The sequence below is a fragment of the Zophobas morio genome, unplaced genomic scaffold, assembly GCF_036711695.1.
Source record: "Zophobas morio isolate AGI-343-1 ecotype UQ-CSIRO unplaced genomic scaffold, CSIRO_AGI_Zmor_V1 ptg000017l, whole genome shotgun sequence".
Classification (NCBI taxonomy): Eukaryota; Metazoa; Arthropoda; class Insecta; order Coleoptera; family Tenebrionidae; genus Zophobas; species Zophobas morio.
This window is the reverse complement of record NW_026972122.1, coordinates 8,282,812-8,304,171: the sequence shown is the minus strand read 5'-3', so window position 1 is coordinate 8,304,171 and position 21,360 is coordinate 8,282,812. Positions and strand designations below refer to the sequence as shown.

Here is a 21,360-nt window from a genome sequence, read left to right as displayed (position 1 = left end):
GCAAAAAATTTAATTTTCCTATATTTTAAATCTCCACAGTTTTCTAATGCTGAATCCAAAAAATCAATACAACCTTTTAAAAACTCACAAAATGTGTCAACACGTGCTAAAAATGGCGCCCTTATTAAAAAATTATGACTGAAAAATAAAAAACTGCAATAAAAATTTTAAATTAATGATAAAATGTCGTGCATGTTAAAAGAAAAACAAACGAAACTTTCCTAGCGAAAAATTTTTATAGGTAACATAATTTTGGAAATTTAATAAATGTCAACAGCATTTAACTAAATTTACGATGACGTAATCAACTTTTTGGGGATGATGGACAAGTTTTATTTTTACTTCCTGCTCTCTCTCGTCTGTCTGGATTATTGGTTAATCATCCCCACCAACAATTTGATGACGCCATCTTCAAAATTTACAATAGTAAATTTGTTTTTATTTTTATAAAACAAGATACTCCTACCAAAAAATTGATGACGTCATTTCAAAATTTTGCCTTACAAACCCTTTCTGAAATATGCAAAAATGTTATGACTCTTATCATAAAAAATAAAATTCGCAAAATCAAATCTTATAATTTTTCGAAAAATCTGGATTTGTTTAACTTTGACCAATTTTTGACATCGTTTTTGCAACTTCCGTTTTTCAATTTTTCAATTACTTGACTTCCAAATTTTTCAATTCATCATTTCTTCAATTTTTCGATTTGTAATTTTTCAGATTTGCAATTTTTCATTTATCGATTTTTCAGATTCTCAGTTGTTAATTTTTCGATTTTTTAAGTTTTCGTTTCCTCGATTCTTCTAGTTGATATTTTCGTTTTCCCGATTTTTTAATTTTCATTTTTTCGATTTTATATCAGTTTTTCGTTTTTTCACATCCTTTTTTTTCAGGATTTCTTTGGATTTTATAATCTTTCGTTTATTCAATTCTTCTAATTTTTAATCTTTGATTTTTCATTTTCTCGATTTTCCAATTTTTAAATTTTGCAATTTGTGGATTTTTTAATTATCCGATTTTCCAATTTCTCAAATTTCCAATATTTCACTTTTAAAATATTTCGTTTTTGCAATTTTTAAGTTTCTCATTTTTTAATCTTTTGATTTTTCAATTTTTCGTTTTTTCAATTTTTAAAGTTCATTTCCAATTTTTAGATTTTTCAAAGTTTTCATTTTATCCTTTTCCGTTTTTCATTTCTGATTTTTCAGTTTCACAATTTTTTGCAATTTTTTCATTTTTTTATTCGAAAAGTTGAAAAATGGAAAAAGTGGAAACTCGAAAAACCGAAGGAACACTAAAAAAACAAAATTCAGGCTCAAAAATCGAAAAAAATCAATGAATCAAAAAATTGGAAAGACGAAAAAAACGAATCCAATCGCAAAATTGGAAAACCCAAAAGAAAATCGAAAAATTATAGAATCATCAAAATTGTAAAGTCAAAAAAGTGTAAAATTGGATGATCGAAAAATTGGAAAATTAAAATCGAGAAATTAAAAAATTAAAAATCGAAAAATTGAAAACCGATCAATGAAAAAGTTTTAAAATCCAATAAATGAAAACTGGAAAAATTTCAATATCGGAAAATTGAAAAAGTGAACAATTTTAAAAATTATAATTATTAATAGATATATATTTAAAACGAAAACTAGAGAAATTGCAGAAACGAAAAATTGAAAAATTTAGAAACTGAAAAAAATCGAAAAAATGGAAAAGTTAAAAAATTGAAAAATTGAAAGTCGAAAAATTGCAAATCTAAAAATTGAAAAATCCAAAAAATAAAAAATTTCACAGTGAAAAAAAAAATGGATACATCACAATACTGAAAAACCGAATAATTGAAAAAATAAAGGGAAAAAAAAAACAAACAAAAAACTATAAATCGAAAGTGAAAATTTTAAAAATTAAAAAAAAACTCGTGAAATTGCAACATCTAAAAATTGAAACATCGGAAAGTTGGAAAATCGGAAAACTGAAATATTTAAAAATGAAAAACTGAAAAATTGCAGATCGAAAAATTGAAGAAATTAAAATTAAAAACTCCAGAAATTTTAGATCGAAAAATTGCAAAATCTGTAAAATGAAAAACGAGAAAAATAAAAATTGAAAAATCGAAAATCTGAAGGAAATTTTGAAACAACTGAAACTGATAATATAAAAAAAATTAAAACCGGAACATTCAAAAATCCAAAAATTGTAAAAATAAAGAACATAAAATTTGAATAAATGAAAGATTACAGATTCAAAAAATTGAAAACTTGAGAAATTTTGAAACCGAAAGATTGCAAAATCTAAAAATTGAAAAAACAAGAAAAACAAAAATTGAAAAATCACAAATCGAAAAATCTGAGGGAAATTTTGAAAAAAATTGAAATTGAAAAAAAAAAAATATAAAACCGAAATATCGAAAAATCGAAAAATTGTAAAAATAAAGAGAATAAAAGGCCGAAACGAAAAATTGCAAATCCAAAAATTGAAGAACTTAAAAATTGGAAACTCGTGAAATCGAAAAATTAAGACATCCAAAAGTTAGAAAATCGGAAAACTGAAATTTTAAAAATGAAAACTCAAACGAAAAATTGAAAAAATTTGAAATTGAAAAAACAAACAAAAAATCGGAACACTGAAAAATAGTAAAATTGTTAAAATGAAGAAAATAAAAAACCGAAACAAAAAATTGAAAAATTTAGAAATTGAAAAAATGTAAAAGTTAAAAATCGGAAAATTGAAAGTCGAAAAATTGCAAATCGAAAAATCCAAAAAATGCAAAATTTCACATTGAGAAAAAGAAAAATAGGTAAATTAAAACATTGAAAACCCGAATAATTGAAAAAATAAAGGAAAAAAACAAACGAAAAACTGTACATCGAAAAATTGAAAGAAACTCGTGAAATTGCAAAATTGAAACATCCGAAAGTTGGAAAATCGGAAAACTGAAAAATTTTAAAATGAAAAACTGAAAAAATGCACATCGAAAAACTAAAAAGGGAAAAATTGAAATCGGAAAAGCAAAAAATTATAGAATCGGAACATTGAAAAATCGAAAAATTGTCAAAATAAAGAGAATAAAAGGTAGACACGAAAAATTGCAAATCCAAAAAATGAAGAAACTAAAAATTGAAAACTCGTGAAATTACAAATCGAAAAATTGAAACATCCAAAAGTTAGAAAATCGGAAAACTGAAATTTTAAAAATGAAAACTCAAACGAAAAATTGAAAAAACTGTTGTTAAAATAAAGAAAATAAAAAACCGAAATGAAAAATTGCAAACAAAAAATTTTAATAAATGAAAGATTAAAGAATCTAACAATTGAAAAATTAAAAATTGAAAACTGGAGAAATTTCAAATATAAAAATTTAAAAAACAAGAAAAATAAAAAATGAAAAATCACAAATCGAAAATCTGAAGGAAATTTTGAAAATATTTTAAATCGAAAACACAAAAAAAATATTAAATTGGAACATTGAAAAATCGAAAAACTGTAAAAATAAAGAACATACATCACAGAAACGAAAAATTGCAAATCGTAAAATTGAAAACTCGAGAAACTCAAATCGAAAAAATGAAGAAACGAAAAAAAAAAGAAAAATTGAAGTCAAAAAAGCTGCGGGAGTGTTATTTACGCCACTGACTTTTACTTTATAGAGGTTATTGGAATAAAACAAAAATCGCAATTTTTATAATTTTTCAAACAATCGGGATTTGTTGGTCGTCTGCACTCCAAAGCGAGGAAAATAGGAAATAACTTTCGACCAATTTCTTAAACTACAGATTATTACTTCATAACATTTTATTATTCTGTAAAATATAAAAGAAAAGCTGTCAACAAAATCATTACAGTTATGTATAATTCCTTATGACAATGATTTACGATTATTATTAAAAATAATGTGACAGTTGTAAAATAGGAATAAAAGTTTGAAGATCAACAATTAGGTACTTAGGATTTAACATTCAACATGAAATTTATAAGTCTCTGTATTATTCTTTAAGACTTCCTACTTATGAGAAGCTCTCTAACTAGTAGAATTCATGATATATGTATTTTGTGCAGAATTATAATAATAACTGAGTATTGTCTACTGAAGGAAAATATAAAATAAATAAATTAACTAATAAAATTAAAATTATGTGGTTGTGTATTTACAACGGAGTAACATGACTGGGAAGTCCACAAAATATATTATAAAAAGTTGGTGGAGTCAAACCTGCAATCTTAACACTAATTACAAAATAAAAAAAACTTGATGTTGATTTCAAAAATTTCATTGTCACGTAAGTAAGTTATCATCGCTATAGTGAAAATATAAACACAGAGACATTTAAAACTCTTTTATGGAAACCCTAACACAGATCATACAGAGTGATCATTTAAAATATTGCATTATTTGTATAAATATTCAGTTTGCACACTTCAAAAACGACGAAGCTTTCCAGCTCAAATCAAAACCCTGGAAATCAAAACATTTTATTTTACCTGCCACGACTTAATTTTTTGACTTAGCTCTTTATTTGGCATTTAATTTAAAATTGCTTCACATTTGCTCGAAATAAAAATAACTCAAAAAAAGACTGCATCCTAGAGCAGGACTCCAACTTTCCCAGAAGACTGAGATCCCAACAGTAATACATAAAATACAAATCACAAATCTTCATCTTACAATTTTGTATGCATATTTGACTAAACAGAAGCAGTTTCTGGTTTTGTAAAACTGTTTATACAAAATTGTGAGTAAAAGGCATCCACACATAGTAAGCTGCATCTTTCTTCAGCATCAACTACCATATTCGGTTCTCCGTCTGAGGGGCCCGCATTACGCCCACGCCGCCCCCTAGTCGTCGATAATTCATCGAACCACACAGCCTCCATTGGTTTTGTTCCGTGTCGTAAAATTCGATCGTTTTTAAGTAGGCCGTTCCGTCGAAGCCTCCGACAGCGTAAAGTTGTCCATTCACTACAGCTAATCCAACCTGGAAAAAATATGCCGGGTGGTTAAATTAAGCATTTTAGTTACATTCTTGTTTCTTTTTGCTTTCATTTTATATGAAAACATCACAACATTATAAATAGAACAAAAAACTACTCAATACTCTTAAAAAATGTATACATTCCACTGGAAAATTGTGTTTTAATTAATTAGTTTTAAATCAATAAAATTTAAGCATTTTCTTCTGCGTTTTACTTACTTCTTTATTGTCATTAATTTTAATTCTTCTTTTTAGGCCAATATAAAGAATAATTGATCTGGTCAACTTCATAACATATTTAAGTATTTAAAAAACAAGCAATAAAATGTTGTTACTGCTAATTAAAAAAAAGTGTGTACTTATTTTTTATTAACATTGAACCAAATATTAATTTGGAATAAATACGTCATTCATTTCTAAAGAAAAAAAAAATACCGGAAAAATAGTAGGTTTTCGAAAAAATATGTAACTTCCGAAGGTCTAAATCTACAAGAGTTGCCTTAAAATCCACAAAAAATTCTGATAATACTAATTCAGATATCGACGTGCTGATTCGTAAAATATAGCCTGTTTGTGACCCCGTAGCAAAATTTTAGAAATATTCAGTTTTAAATTCAATTAAAAAACAAACAAAAAAAATTTTAAATTGCCATATTTCAATGGGCGATTTTGAGAAAGTGATAGGTGTTATCGAAGAAACAAACTCAAAAGTAATTTCTGGTGGTGGAAATATACAAGAAAATGTCTTTATGTAAATTTCGAAAAATGTTGAATTTTCATAATTTTCATAAGAAATTGAAAAAAATCGACTAAAAATCCACAAAAAATTCTAGATTAGTCGTTTTGAAATGATTTTTTTTAGCTTTAAAAATTGCCATATTTAATTAAATGGGGAAACTCTGGAAATATGGTAGGTGGAACTGAGGAAATAAGACCGAAAATAACTTCTGAGGGAAGCAAATGTCTTTGGGTAAATTTCAAAGGTGGTCGAACAAGAGTTGAAATTTCCATAAGGGAAGCATATTGAAAAAGTTATCTAAAAATCTACAAAAAATTCTGGAATACATATGAACATATTGATTCGAAAAATATAGTGTTTATTAAATTCCCAGAGCAAGATTAAAAAAAAAATAGCTTTGAAATATTTTTTTTTTATTTTAAAAATTGCTACATTTATTTCAATGGGGAATTCTGGAAAAACGGTAGGTTTTACTGAAAAAATAAGGCCGAAAGTAACTTCTGGAGGTCAAAATCTACAAGAAAATGTCTTTAGGTAAATTTCGAAAGTGGAAAAAATGTTGAAATTTTCATAAGTTTTCATAGGAGGAAGTATTGAAAAATTGGGCTTTTGAAAAAACTGCCTAAAAATCCACAAAAAATGCTGGGATACAAATATCGACATGCTGATTGGAAAAATATAGCGCGTTTATATGAGTTTTTTTTTTAATTTTAAAAGTTGCCATATTTATTGCAATGGGGAATTCTTGAAAAACGGTAAATGTCACCGAAGAAATAAGACCGAAAATAACTTCTAGAAGTCGGAATGTATAAGAAAATGTCTTTGGGTAAGTTTCAAAGGTGGTCGAAAAAGGGTCGAAATTTCCATAAGGGAGGCGTTCTGAAAAATGAAGTTTTTGAAAAAGTTACCTAAAAATCTACAAAAAATTCTGGAATACATGTGGCTGTATTGATTCGAAAAATATAGGGTGTTTATTAAATTCTCAGAGCAAGATTTAAAAAAAAAGTAGCTTTGAAACGATTTTTTTTTTTTTATTTTAAAAATTGCTACATTTATTTCAATGGGGAATTCTGGAAAAACGGTAGGTTTTATTGAAAAAATAAGGCCGAAAGTAACTTCTGGAGGTCAAAATCTACAAGAAAATGTCTTTAGGTAAATTCCGAAAATGGAAAAAATGTTGAAATTTTCATAAGCTTTCATAGGGAGAAGTATTGAAAAATTGGGCTTTTAAAAATACTGCCTAAAAATCCACAAAAAATGCTGGGATACAAATATCGACATGCTGATTGGAAAAATATAGCGCGTTTATATGAGTTTTTTTTTAATTTTAAAAGTTGCCATATTTATTGCAATGGGGAATTCTTGAAAAACGGTAGATGTCACCGAAGAAATAAGACCGAAAATAACTTCTAGAAGTCGGAATGTACAAGAAAATGTCTTTGGGTAAATTTCAAAGGTGGTCGAAAAAGGGTCGAAATTTCCATAAGGGAGGCGTTCTGAAAAATGAAGTTTTTGAAAAAGTTACCTAAAAATCTACAAAAAATTCTGGAATACATATGGCTGTATTGATTCGAAAAATATAGGGTGTTTGTTAAATTCCCAGAGCAATATTAAAAAAAAAGTAGCTTTGAAATATTTTTCTTTTTTTTTTTAAATTGATACATTTATTTCAATGGGGAATTCTGGAAAAATGGTAGGTTTTATTGAAAAAATAAGGCCGAAAGTAACTTCTGGAGGTCAAAATCTACAAGAAAATGTCTTTAGTTAAATTTCGAAAATGGAAAAAATGTTGAAATTTTCATAAGCTTTCATAGGGAGAAGTATTGAAAAATTGGGCTTTTAAAAATACTGCCTAAAAATCCACAAAAAATGCTGGGATACAAATATCGACATGCTGATTGGAAAAATATAGCGCGTTTATATGAGTTTTTTTTTTTAATTTTAAAAGTTGCCATATTTATTGCAATGGGGAATTCTTGAAAAACGGTAAATGTCACCGAAGAAATAAGACCGAAAATAACTTCTAGAAGTCGGAATGTATAAGAAAATGTCTTTGGGTAAGTTTCAAAGGTGGTCGAAAAAGGGTCGAAATTTCCATAAGGGAGGCGTTCTGAAAAATGAAGTTTTTGAAAAAGTTACCTAAAAATCTACAAAAAATTCTGGAATACATGTGGCTGTATTGATTCGAAAAATATAGGGTGTTTATTAAATTCTCAGAGCAAGATTTAAAAAAAAAGTAGCTTTGAAACGATTTTTTTTTTTTATTTTAAAAATTGCTACATTTATTTCAATGGGGAATTCTGGAAAAACGGTAGGTTTTATTGAAAAAATAAGGCCGAAAGTAACTTCTGGAGGTCAAAATCTACAAGAAAATGTCTTTAGGTAAATTCCGAAAATGGAAAAAATGTTGAAATTTTCATAAGCTTTCATAGGGAGAAGTATTGAAAAATTGGGCTTTTAAAAATACTGCCTAAAAATCCACAAAAAATGCTGGGATACAAATATCGACATGCTGATTGGAAAAATATAGCGCGTTTATATGAGTTTTTTTTTAATTTTAAAAGTTGCCATATTTATTGCAATGGGGAATTCTTGAAAAACGGTAGATGTCACCGAAGAAATAAGACCGAAAATAACTTCTAGAAGTCGGAATGTACAAGAAAATGTCTTTGGGTAAATTTCAAAGGTGGTCGAAAAAGGGTCGAAATTTCCATAAGGGAGGCGTTCTGAAAAATGAAGTTTTTGAAAAAGTTACCTAAAAATCTACAAAAAATTCTGGAATACATATGGCTGTATTGATTCGAAAAATATAGGGTGTTTGTTAAATTCCCAGAGCAATATTAAAAAAAAAGTAGCTTTGAAATATTTTTCTTTTTTTTTTTAAATTGATACATTTATTTCAATGGGGAATTTTGGAAAAACGGTAGGTTTTATTGAAAAAATAAGGCCGAAAGTAACTTCTGGAGGTCAAAATCTACAAGAAAATGTCTTTAGTTAAATTTCGAAAATGGAAAAAATGTTGAAATTTTCATAAGCTTTCATAGGGAGAAGTATTGAAAAATTGGGCTTTTAAAAATACTGCCTAAAAATCCACAAAAAATGCTGGGATACAAATATCGACATGCTGATTGGAAAAATATAGCGCGTTTATATGAGTTTTTTTTTTAATATTAAAAGTTGCCATATTTATTGCAATGGGGAATTCTTGAAAAACGGTAAATGTCACCGAAGAAATAAGACCGAAAATAACTTCTAGAAGTCGGAATGTATAAGAAAATGTCTTTGGGTAAGTTTCAAAGGTGGTCGAAAAAGGGTCGAAATTTCCATAAGGGAGGCGTTCTGAAAAATGAAGTTTTTGAAAAAGTTACCTAAAAATCTACAAAAAATTCTGGAATACATGTGGCTGTATTGATTCGAAAAATATAGGGTGTTTATTAAATTCTCAGAGCAAGATTTAAAAAAAAAGTAGCTTTGAAACGATTTTTTTTTTTTATTTTAAAAATTGCTACATTTATTTCAATGGGGAATTCTGGAAAAACGGTAGGTTTTATTGAAAAAATAAGGCCGAAAGTAACTTCTGGAGGTCAAAATCTACAAGAAAATGTCTTTAGGTAAATTCCGAAAATGGAAAAAATGTTGAAATTTTCATAAGCTTTCATAGGGAGAAGTATTGAAAAATTGGGCTTTTAAAAATACTGCCTAAAAATCCACAAAAAATGCTGGGATACAAATATCGACATGCTGATTGGAAAAATATAGCGCGTTTATATGAGTTTTTTTTTAATTTTAAAAGTTGCCATATTTATTGCAATGGGGAATTCTTGAAAAACGGTAGATGTCACCGAAGAAATAAGACCGAAAATAACTTCTAGAAGTCGGAATGTACAAGAAAATGTCTTTGGGTAAATTTCAAAGGTGGTCGAAAAAGGGTCGAAATTTCCATAAGGGAGGCGTTCTGAAAAATGAAGTTTTTGAAAAAGTTACCTAAAAATCTACAAAAAATTCTGGAATACATATGGCTGTATTGATTCGAAAAATATAGGGTGTTTGTTAAATTCCCAGAGCAATATTAAAAAAAAAGTAGCTTTGAAATATTTTTCTTTTTTTTTTTAAATTGATACATTTATTTCAATGGGGAATTCTGGAAAAACGGTAGGTTTTATTGAAAAAATAAGGCCGAAAGTAACTTCTGGAGGTCAAAATCTACAAGAAAATGTCTTTAGTTAAATTTCGAAAATGGAAAAAATGTTGAAATTTTCATAAGTTTTCATAGGGGGAAGTATTGAAAAATTGGGCTTTTGAAAACACTGCCTAAAAATCCACAAAAAATGCTGGAATACAAATATCGACATGCTGATTGGAAAAATGTAGCGCGTTTATGAGTTTTTTTTTAATTTTAAAAGTTGCCATATTTATTGCAATGGGGAATTCTTGAAAAACGGTAGATGTCACCGAAGAAATAAGACAGAAAATAACTTCTAGAAATCGGAATGTACAAGAAAATGTCTTTGGGTAAGTTTCAAAGGTGGTCGAAAAAGGGTGGAAATTTCCATAAGGGAGGCGTTCTGAAAAATGAAGTTTTTGAAAAAGTTACCTAAAAATCAAAAAAAAATTCTGGAATACATATGGTTGTATTGATTCGAAAAATATAGGGTGTTTGTTAAATTCCCAGAGCAATATTTAAAAAAAAAGTAGCTTTGAAATGATTTTTTTTTTAATTTTAAAAATTGCTATATTTATTTCAATGGGAATTCTGGAAAAGTGGTTGGTTTTACTGAAAAAATAAATCCGAAAGTAAATTCTGAAGGGTCTAGATCTAGAAGAAAATATCTTTAGTTAACTTTCAAAAGTAGTTGAAAAAGGGTTGAAATTTTAATTAAGCGGGTATTGAAAAATTGAGCTTTTGAAAAAGTTGTCTTAAAATCCACAAAAAATTCTGGGATCAACATATCGACGTGTTGATTCCAAAAATATAGCGTGTTTAGCAGAGCAAAATTTTAGAAATATTCGGTTTGAAATTCAATTTCTTAAAAAAAAAGCTAAAAATCGACCTATTTCAAGCGACTGTTATAGAAAACGGTAGGTGTTATCCAAAAATAAAGCGCCGAAAGTAACAGCTAGAAGTCTAAATCTATTATAAGAACATGTTTTTAGGTCAGTTGCGAATGTGGTCGAAAAAGGATCAAAATTTCCATAAAAGAAAATGTAGAAAAATTGAGCTTTTGAAAAACTTGCCTCAAAATCTACAAAAAACTGAGGTACAGATATTGACGTGCTGATTTGAAAAATATAGTATTTGTGGTCACAGAGCAAAATTTTAGAGATATTCGGTTTTAAACTCAATAAAAACGAAATTCTGAAAACATTATAGGTGTTATCGATGAAACAGAGTCAAGAGTACCTCTGGAGGTCGAAATCTACAAGCAAATGTCTTTAGGTAAATTTCGAAAAATGTTGAAATTTTAATAATTTTTCATAATAAATTGAAAAATTGGGCTTTTGAAAAAAATTGCCTAAAAATCCACAAAAAATTCTAGGATACAAATATCAACGTGCTAATTCGAAAAATATAGCCTGTTTATAGTCCCAGAGCACGATTTTAGAAATAGTCGCTTTGAAATAATTTTTTTTAGCTTTAAAAATTGCCACATTTATTTAAATGGGGAATTCTGGAAAAATGGTAGGTGGTACTGAGGAAATAAGACCGAAAATAACTTCTGGGGGTCTGAATACAGAAGAAAATGTCTTTGGGTAAATTTCAAAGGTGGTTGAAAAAGGATCGAATTTTTTTAAGGGAGGAGTACTGAAAAATTAACTCTTTGAAAAAGTAGCCCAAAAATCTTCACAAAATTCTAGAATACGGATAACGCCGAGCTGATTAGAAAAATAAAACGTTCAAAAACAAAATTTTAGAAATATTGTGTTTGAAATTCGATTAAAAAATATACTTAAAAATTGCCATATTTCAATGGGCGGTTTTGAAAAAATGGTAGGCGTTATCGAAGAAGCAGGGCCAAAAGTAACTTCTGGAGGTCGAAATTTACAAGAACGGGTTTTTAGATTACTTTCGAAAGTCGAAAAAAGGTTGAAATCTTCATAAGTTTTCATAAGGGGGAGTATTGAAAAATTGAGCTTTTGAAAAAATTGCGTGAGAATCCACCAAAAATTCTAGGATATAGATATCGACGTGCTGATTCGAAAAATATTGCGTGCAAGATTTTAGAAATAGTGGCTTTGAAGTTTTTTAGTTTTAAAAATTGTTATATTTACTTAAATGGAGAATAAGATCGAAAATAACTGGAGGTCCAAATGAAGACGAAAATGTCTTTGGATAAATTTCAAAGGTGGTCGAAAAAGAGTTGAAATTTTCGTAAGGGAGCGTGTTTATAGTCCCAGAGCAAGATTTTTTAAACAGTCGCTTTGAACTTTTTTTTTTAATTGCCATATTTATTTAAAGGAGAAATTTTTGAAAAACAGTACGTGTTGCCGAAGAAATAAAACCGAAAGTAACTTCTGGAAGTCTAAATGTACAAGAAAATGTCTTCAGGAGCAAAATTTTATAAGTACATGTCCAATTTGAAAATCATAAAAAAAAAACTTAAAAATTGTCATATTTCAATAGACGATTTTGAAAAAATAGTAGGTGTTATAGAAGAAACAAAAACAAAAGTAACTTCTGGAAGTCGAAATTTACAAGAAAATGTCTTTAGATAACTTTCGAAAGTGGAAAAAAGTTGAAATTTTCATATGGTGAACTATTGAGAAACTGAACTTTTGAAAATTTGCCTGAAAATCCACAAAAAATTCGGAGCAAGATTTTAAAAATATTCTCTTTGAAATTCAATTTTTTTTTAATTAAAAATGAAACTTAGATTTACCAAATTGGTATGAGTTTTCTAAAATAAGTTAGAGAATAGACAACTAAAGAAAATTTCCAGAGTACATGGTACGAAAGTTTTAATACGAAATTCATTGTAAAAATATACTGAGCAAACAAGAAAGTCAATTAATCACCACCTGATTCAAATGTCATAATTATATTGATCTCAAATTCGGTAACAGTTCTGAAAAATCACATGGTCACAGTACCTAAAAAAGCAGTTTGAAATTATTTACATCTACAAAGAGTTACAATTTGTTTGAGATCTTTAAGAATCTAGAGATATTTAAAAACAGGGACAGAGTGCTCAACGCAGAATCTGGTTTAATTCACCCATTCTTCTCTCCTCTTCTCGCTTATGGTAATGGCAGTTCAAAAAGTGACTAGTACGTCATGCCATAAAGACGCAGTTTAATTTATTATTTTCTGTTCTATGTAAGATGACGAAAGTTTGTCATTTATGTCAAATTTTTTAGTGTCATATCAGTTCTAACGTTTTTTTTTTGCGATATGACGGCAATCAAACCGGATTAGGTTGATCAATTCAAACGTACCATTCTTTTTAGACGCCCTATATACGTAGATACAACACGTCAGGTAGTTAAATGTATACGCATACGTATGTAATTATGTATATATTACTTAGTACTCGCCTAAACGTGACTCAAAAATATGTATTTCGTTCAGTGACAAACAAGTCCATAACAGATAAGTGTAAATGTACTTAAAACGACTCTAGTGTTTTGAACTTATGCGTATTATACATATTACAAAACAAGTGAAGAGTAGAGTAGTTCGGTGTTTTTTAAGTTGTGTTTGAATTTTTCTTGAAGAGTAAGTACCGCATATCTTCCAGTGACAGGTTCCACTAATTATCTCCTCATGATGCTTAATCCTAAATACTCTTAACTTGTGTTGCTATGTTTCGTAAATTATTAAAAATTCGCAAACACAAGCAATTCCTGTATTTTCATTGCCAATTAAATTTAATTACTTTCAATGAATAACTGTAAACGATATAAACGTCACAATGAATTATATTTGTACTAGCACAAAATTGCCCAATTGTGCATCCCTAACTATCAACGTTCATTACAAAATGTGAATAATCTGACATGAAACAACTAAAAACGACTATATAGTTAAAAAAAAAATCCTCTTACCCCACTCCTCCTCGAAGTCATCGCCACAATGGGACTCCACGTGTTCGTATGGGGATTATACCTCTCAGCGCTCGAGAGTTCCATGCAATCATCCCTACCACCAACCGCATAAATTAAATTATTAAAGACAGCACAGCCTAAATGTTTCCTACGAGTCGACATGGGACTAACCAGAGCCCACTTATTGTGTCTCGGGTCATATCTCTCCACCGTGTTCAGAGGAGATTGCCCATCGGAGCCCCCTATCGCATACAAATATCCACCCAACACCGCCACAGCAACTCCTAAACGCCTCGTGGTCATCGGGGCTACTTTGGTCCATTTGTTTTCTTTGGGATCGTATCTCTCGACGTGATTCAGACACTGAACGCCGTCTTGACCGCCAACGGCGTAGAGGAGGTTGTCGAGTACTGCCACCCCCACACTAGTTCGGCAGGAGGTGGTCGGGGCCACGTCGCACGACCATTGGTCGGTTTGAGGGTCATACCTAAAACGTAAAGTTACAAATTTATTTAAAATGTGACTGACTTTTAACCAAAATATAAGTACATAATTATGTACCATGATTTAAAGTTACGAGTAGTTTGGAAATTAATTTTTATTTAACTTAATGCAAGAAAGTTCATAACAGGGTGATTTTTTTATCATTTTGGGATCACACTGAATTTAAGTAAAGATTTAAATAATATTTTTACCACAATCTAATTATTGGAAACAACAATTCCAAAATTAATATAATAATGTGCACGTACACAAAATCGTCAAAAATCGAAAAAAAAAATGTTCCTTGCTACAGAAATTACGAAAATGTTAAATTTAACGAATAAATTAAAAAATATCATAACTAAACAATAAAAAAATGCTCTAATGTTATTCAAATAGAGAACTTCCCACACCCCTGAAGCATAATCCGTTCAACAACTCCAGTTTCTTAGATAAATTGTAAAATTTAATGCCACAGTCTATTTTCGGTGTTAAGCCTTAAAATTACTGATTTTAATAATCCTTATTTTTTTTTTGTCAATTTAGGGAAATATAATGCATATTACAGCCATTTTAAGTGCAGTGTAATTTAAAATTAAATACGGACAATGTAAAATATACTTAAAACAGATAACCAACGGGAAAATTGGCCTCTGAGCAGTAATGACAAGCTTTAATTTCAAGTGCTTGTTTATACATCGGAAGAATGTCACGTAGAAATTTGTTTGATTTGAATGAGTGTGTCTTCTTAAAACAGAGGACTAAAATTGTTAATTAAACCACAGTCAAACAAATGTTCTGAAAATTATTATTATTATTAAATAAAGACGTGCGTATTCTCATTTTTTCGAGAAAATCTGGTGACTAGTTCATAATTTGATCAAGAAAAAAATTGTTATGATATTATAAACGCGTTTGAAGCTCTAACGCACTAAGCCACGATCGGGACATCGTACACTAATGGTAAACTCTTATTACTTATTTATTATACTGTGGCAATGTTTTTGCGCCAATTTGGACGGTTAGGGAAAAAAATCAAAGCGGATTCGTAAATCACACGTATAGGAGTATATTGTTGTATAATTTTTAAATCATATAAACGTAGAATTCTTTGAAATGACGTCATCTCATAATTGTTGGTGGAAATGATTAGCCAAAGTTGGGTTAACGTTTAACCATCTATATGATATTCTTAAAATGCATACAAAATTTGACAACAATCGGGAGACTACTTTTTTTGTACTGTAAGGGTCATGAAACGTCGAGAAAACATAAAAGTGGCCATTCGGCCTTGACATTTGTGGATGCATGACAAACATTTTACCAATGAAAATACAGTCTTAAAAAAATTATACTAGATTTTATAAAAATATAAATTACTATAAATTTCCATAAATCAACTCTCGGAGTAGAGGTTGTCCACAGTAACCCTTAAGTGGGATTTATCAACTTGCTGCTGACGTTGAAGATCGCGTTACAGTTGATTACTACAAACGTTTACCATTTTAGACATGTTTTAAGTTTCTTGGTGTCGAAATAAGTCTACACATTAAGAAAAACAGGCAAAAATGTAGCCCCACCCACCCACCCAATCTCAATTGTGATGATTTTTTGTATTCGTCGTGAGCCAAGAGGGCGGAGCTTAACTGCAAAATCCTTCTTCCATGCTTTTGAATAAGATAAAGCCAAAGATTAGGCGCCACCCATTCCCGCCCCGATATCAATTCTCAATTGTGATGAATTTTTCATTCGTTGTCAGATCGAGAGGCGGGGCTTAATTTGTCTACAAGAATTTACCATTTCAAACATGTTTTAAGTTTCTAAGAAAAATGAATAATCATAATTGGGATGGGGTGGGTGGGGTTATAATTTTGCTTTTTTTCTTAATATACACAGTAATCTTTGAAGAACACGATACTCAAAAACATGTTTTTAATTTCTCGTAAAGAAATAAGTATTTTGCAGTTAAGTTCCGCCCTCTTGGCCCACGGCGAATAAAAAAATCATCACAATTGATATAGGGCGGGTGGGCGGGCTTACATTTTACCTTTTTGTTTTAATAAGTATAGACTTCTTTTCGCAACATGGAACTTAAAACATGTTTAAGATGGAAAATTTGTATAAGGAAATATCGATTTTGTAATTTGGCTCCGCCTCATGATTTCAAAATCCAAAGTTTTTTGTTGTGAAAAGATGGCTATGTTTATTAAAAAAATATTCAAAGTATAATTCCACCATTTCTTTTTGACGTTCTTTAAACCTTCATTTAAAAATCATCCTGTCTGAAAAAGTTTTGCCTTTTCTATAGAAAACAAACAAAAATAGGTTTTCAATATTACTCATTATTTTTCAGAAAAAAAATATATTTTTACTATTTTTGAATTTTGAGATTTAGTTTTTTTTCCTTAGAACTTTTTGAGTGAAACATCGTTTTGACTTTTCTATAGAAAACAAACAAAAACAGATTTTGAATAGGTATTACTCATTATTTTTCAGAAAAAAAGTATGTTTTTACTATTTTTGAATTTTGAGATTTAGTATTTGATTTTTTTTCCTTGGAACTTTTTGAGTGAAACATCAAAAACGCCATTTTTGCTTCCGGAGTGTAAGCGAAGGAACTACTGTAATCGAGTCCATCGGACGAATGACCACTTTTATGTTTTCTCGACGTTTCATGACCCCTACAATACGAAAAAATTGGTCTAAAGAGTTTCGACAGTACTTCCCTCGCTGTCGGAAACGTGACGACTGCATGCCTATTATGTTTTTTTTCGCATTACATTTTTGTAGCGTGGCATTTTAAAATAATTGAGTAATGAGTATTAATTTTTTCAGTTTTGTCATTATTTGGCATTGATATCTTTGCCATTTTTTTCTGTCCTTAGGTTATTCTCGATAAAAAACAACTTGAAAGTGTTTATCTTTATACATCGGAAGAATGTCACGTAGAAATTACTTTGGTTTGAATGAGTTCGTCCCCTCAAAACAGAGGATCAAAACAATTAACTTATAAGCTACAATCGACAAAATGTTCTGAATATTATTATAATTCTTATTAAATAAAGACGTTTGTATTTTCAGATTTTCCGGAAAATGGGGTGACTCGTTCTTAATTTGATCAATAAAAAATATCAGTGCTATGATAAATCACAAGTAAAAACTCATCATATTTTGCACATTTTGGGTAGAATTTATTCGGCAAAATTTTGAGATAATGTCATCAATTTTTGGGGGAAATAAACAGATTTATTTTGATTAACAATTTCAGGGTACCCACTACTCAGATTTTTTTTTATGGCGGAAATTTTTTTATGACAATAATAATTCGTTATTTTTCCCAAAAAAGTTTCATTTGCATTCAGATACGTACATATAACATTAACATCAACGTAAGAAAAAAACACGATTTCTGTTCACATAATAAAAACTAAATATGGTGAAAAAATGTGCCGCACGTCTTTTAAAAAAGAATTGTCCAAAGGATGTTTTTTTTTGGAGGTACTTTGAAGTTTCTTTAAAGAATTTCAAAAATTCATTAAGTAATACCAGTGAGTCTTTAGAAGAAGATACATTTGAATCATTGATCATTTTTTTATTGTTAAATTTAACTTAACTTCTTTAAGGTGATTACTGCTGTTACTGCAAACATTTTTTTGCAATAAGTCGTCCTCCAGTTTCTTTCCCTCCCTAGTTAGAAGTTTGTGTTTTAAAAAATGACTCATTAAAGTATATAACAAATCAGAGAAGCCATCATATAAAAGATGAATTAGGGCTTGTTCTCCTTGAAATTTTGTCAGGAATTCCTCAAAAATTTGTGCAATATAAATAGAAAAATTAATATAAATACTGGTCTTTGGATAATAATTGTTATAATTCTTTTGTATCGACTAGTGTTTTTAATTTCTTTTGAAAAATTCTTTTGCTTTGGTAAAATCTCTTTGAAATATTTCTTAATATTATTCATCTGTTCCAAAATTTTTACTAACGCTGGTTTTAAAGATAACCACCTTGTTGAGCAATAACTCAGAAAGAAAGAATTTGAATCTTCGGCCATATCAATTATAGCTTTATAATCTTCCCGTCTTGCACTTAAAAAAGAAAACTAAATCATTAATAAATGATTCAAATTGACTGTTCAGGCACTCTAAACCTTTCTTAAAACAGTTGTGAACAATATGAAGGTTACAAGTTTTTTTTTTCTAAAATTCCTGTTCCATGTACTCGTTTAAGTTCTTCTTTTATAAGAATTTCAAATGTTAAATTGACGTTAGGACCGTCCATTCCAATATGGATTAGGCATGAGAAATCCGAATTGTTTTCAGTGAAGAACTTGAAAAACACTGGCTACTATGGCACCAACTGGACAACAAAATTTAACACCAAAATTTAAATATAGAAATAATTGAAAATCAGATAACCTTTCATACAAATTAAATTTTTATGACATCCTTGAATTTTATGATATATTATGATTTTTGTCACACAAGCAAAATTTTACGATTCTTTATGATTTTATGACAAGTGGGTACCCTGCAATTTACCATGCTTGCAATGACTTTAAAACGTCTGCAAGATTTCAAAGTATTCAGTTTCGCAATTCTTGATTTAATCAATAAAATTAATTGACTCAGTCATTAATTTTTTTCAGACACCCATGCTTATGATAAATTTAAACCATCTCCAAGATTTCAAAGCATTCGGTTTTGCAGATTCCAAATTAAATTGCAAAATGTTGTTTCATAATTTTGATTTTTTTCAAAAAATCTGGAAGTTTCGGGTAAAAGCCCAATACGGAGTCATAGACTACATGTATAGGACTATGTTATTTCATACAATTTAAAATTAAGAGATTATCTGTCTAATAAAAATTCGGCACGGCAGACAGACGCACAGACAGACAGAAACAGGAGACCTATTTCTTCGTACTCTAGGGGTCATGAAAGGTCGAGAAAACGACGGACTCGATTACAATACTTTCTTTGCTTACGCTCGGGAAGTAATTAGTTAATGTGTTGTGATTATGACTCATCTAGTTTGAAAAATATGCATTTCGAAAATAACTAACACAACTGAAATAAAAGTTCTAGTGTAAATTATAACCCTCCTGTTTGTCCTTGAAAAAAGAAACTTTACAAATTCCAAAATCACGTAAACAAGATAATGAAATCTTGATGGATTTATAATTACCAAGTTCTATGACATATTAGGGACTTATTTTCCAAGAATCCACGGGGATCCTCTGCTTTGCAAAGATTTAACCTCGAAACATGACCCTATTTTCGTAAAAATATTCACATTTTTTTTTAATTACGAACCCAAAATTTGATATATTTTCGAAAATTTACTGTATAACAGAATCGGCAGTAAGCAGACAAACAAAGAAACTACAAAATTAGGGCATTCATCAAAATAATCCCCCTTAGTGTCAGTCTAGGTACTTTACCAAATGCAAAAAAGTTTGCTGACGTTATTTAGCATTGCATGGACAAAGACAGTTTAATCACTGCAAAAGGAAGTCTCCAATATATCCTGTTTTTGCACTCATTATCATTATCTTTACACATAAAAATTTAATCACGTCCATGTGTAACTTCCTTATATCTCTGTATTACATTAAAAAATAATAACTATACTATTAAAAAAAATAAACCTTTCAATGCTGTTGAGGTAACTTTGTCCATCATGTCCCCCGACGGCGTACAATAAATCATTCAAAACTGCAACTCCAACCCCGCACCTCCTCTTGCTCATGGGGGCAACCATTTTCCATTCCATAGTTTGTGGATCAAATTTTTCCACAGAAGCAATAGCATCCCCACTGCACCATCCTCCGACAGCAAACAAAACTTCTCCCCTTCTAGTAGGTTTTCTAGGCCTAGTTCTAGGTCCCTGCATTAAAGGTCTCTCCTGGGGCAGCAGCAAATAGTTTTTTGCTTCATCGACAAGATCTCGACATGACTCATCTGAACGCACTAACAGATCCGAACCCACAGTCCCCACCAAAAATTTTGGGCTCAATAAAGGCAACCTGACGTGTTGCAGAACTTGATGCAAGTGTTGCCTCCTCTCGGTCACGTTGTACTTAACCCATGACATGACAGCGTTGAAAACCTGTTCTTCGGTGCGAACGTTAAGCTCATCACTTGAAATAATATCAACTAATTGTCCAACCGGTAGCAATAGAAACTCTTCACTTTCCATGACCTCTTGAAAATTATGCTGGGTGAACTTATCGGCGATTCTCAGCAGTTCTCGACACGAATGCGTGTCAGCGAAGGCTCTAATCCCAAGACAGTTTGACGGATCTAATTGACGCTTTAAAAACTCGCAACAAATATCCTGAATTTCAGTCAGTTGTAAAAGACACGCTGCTGGCAGCAGCATTTGCACGTTTGACTCTTCGACAATGATATGAGAGGTATAGCAGAAGTCGATTAGTAGATCCATGGCGATTTCATCAATGTCACGTATCGTGACTTCGGTTTGTCGCGACTCTGCCAACTCCCCTGTGAACATAGCGCGAAAATAGGGGCTGCAAGCGCTCAGGATGACCCGATGTGCGAAGATCTTCCTCGTGCCGACGTTCAAGACGACATCGCATAGCTCCCGATGTCTTCTCAGTAGGTTTAGTTCCGTTAGTGTGTTCTTTGGGTGTTTATCTGAGGTGTGGGAGAGCCTCGCCGGAGACGGTGGGCGATCTCCAACTGCCATCTCCCCCATTCTGCAGGTGCCCCGAATGTGGGAGGCCAGTTGGAGGCGCAAGGGCGGAGACGCCCAACCCCACACGGAGTCTATCTGTAACGAGACATTCGCAAACAATTTCATAATCACATGATTTCGAAATTTACCTTCGCTTCTTTTCTTGCACTCGGATCGAAAGCCAAATGGGAGAATCGTCACCTAAAGAATGCAACGTGGGTTTTCAATTCATGTCAACGAAACACATTTTACGCTTTTCCACCAGCACGTAATTGGTAAACACACAAACACCTCAAAAAACCAAAATTAACTGTATTGACGTAAGTGTCAACATATGTCATTTGTTTTGACAGAGTCTGGGGAGTTTGTTTTTACTCCGGAAAGTAGGTCGCAAGTTCAAAATTTAGCGGGAGTTGGTTATTTTAG

At 30.4% G+C, this 21,360-nt stretch overlaps 1 protein-coding gene across 1 annotated transcript; it reads right to left on the bottom strand.

Annotated features, from left to right (window-relative positions):
* Nucleotides 1–3,813: 3,813 nt before the first annotated feature.
* LOC135130028 (kelch-like protein diablo) lies at nucleotides 3,814–21,280 on the bottom strand. The gene is made up of 4 exons (XM_064057326.1): nucleotides 21,084–21,280; nucleotides 19,886–21,030; nucleotides 13,753–14,239; nucleotides 3,814–4,973 (listed from the first exon to the last, which is right to left on the bottom strand). Exons 2-4 carry the CDS (start codon nucleotides 20,953–20,955, stop codon nucleotides 4,782–4,784), a joined length of 1,749 nt encoding a protein of 582 aa, XP_063913396.1. The 5' UTR covers nucleotides 20,956–21,030; nucleotides 21,084–21,280; the 3' UTR covers nucleotides 3,814–4,781.
* Nucleotides 21,281–21,360: the final 80 nt, after the last annotated feature.

Excerpts from the sequence above, each read along its gene's own strand:
- LOC135130028 (XM_064057326.1), bottom strand. The coding sequence starts at position 20,955 with ATGGGGGAGATGGCAGTTGGAGATCGCCCACCGTCTCCGGCGAGGCTC. Across the intron at positions 14,240-19,885 it reads TACCTCAACAGCATTGAAAG|GTATGACCCTCAAACCGACC; the intron begins GTTTATTTTTTT and ends TTTACGTTTTAG. Across the intron at positions 4,974-13,752 it reads TGACTTCGAGGAGGAGTGGG|GTTGGATTAGCTGTAGTGAA; the intron begins GTAAGAGGATTT and ends TATTTTTTCCAG.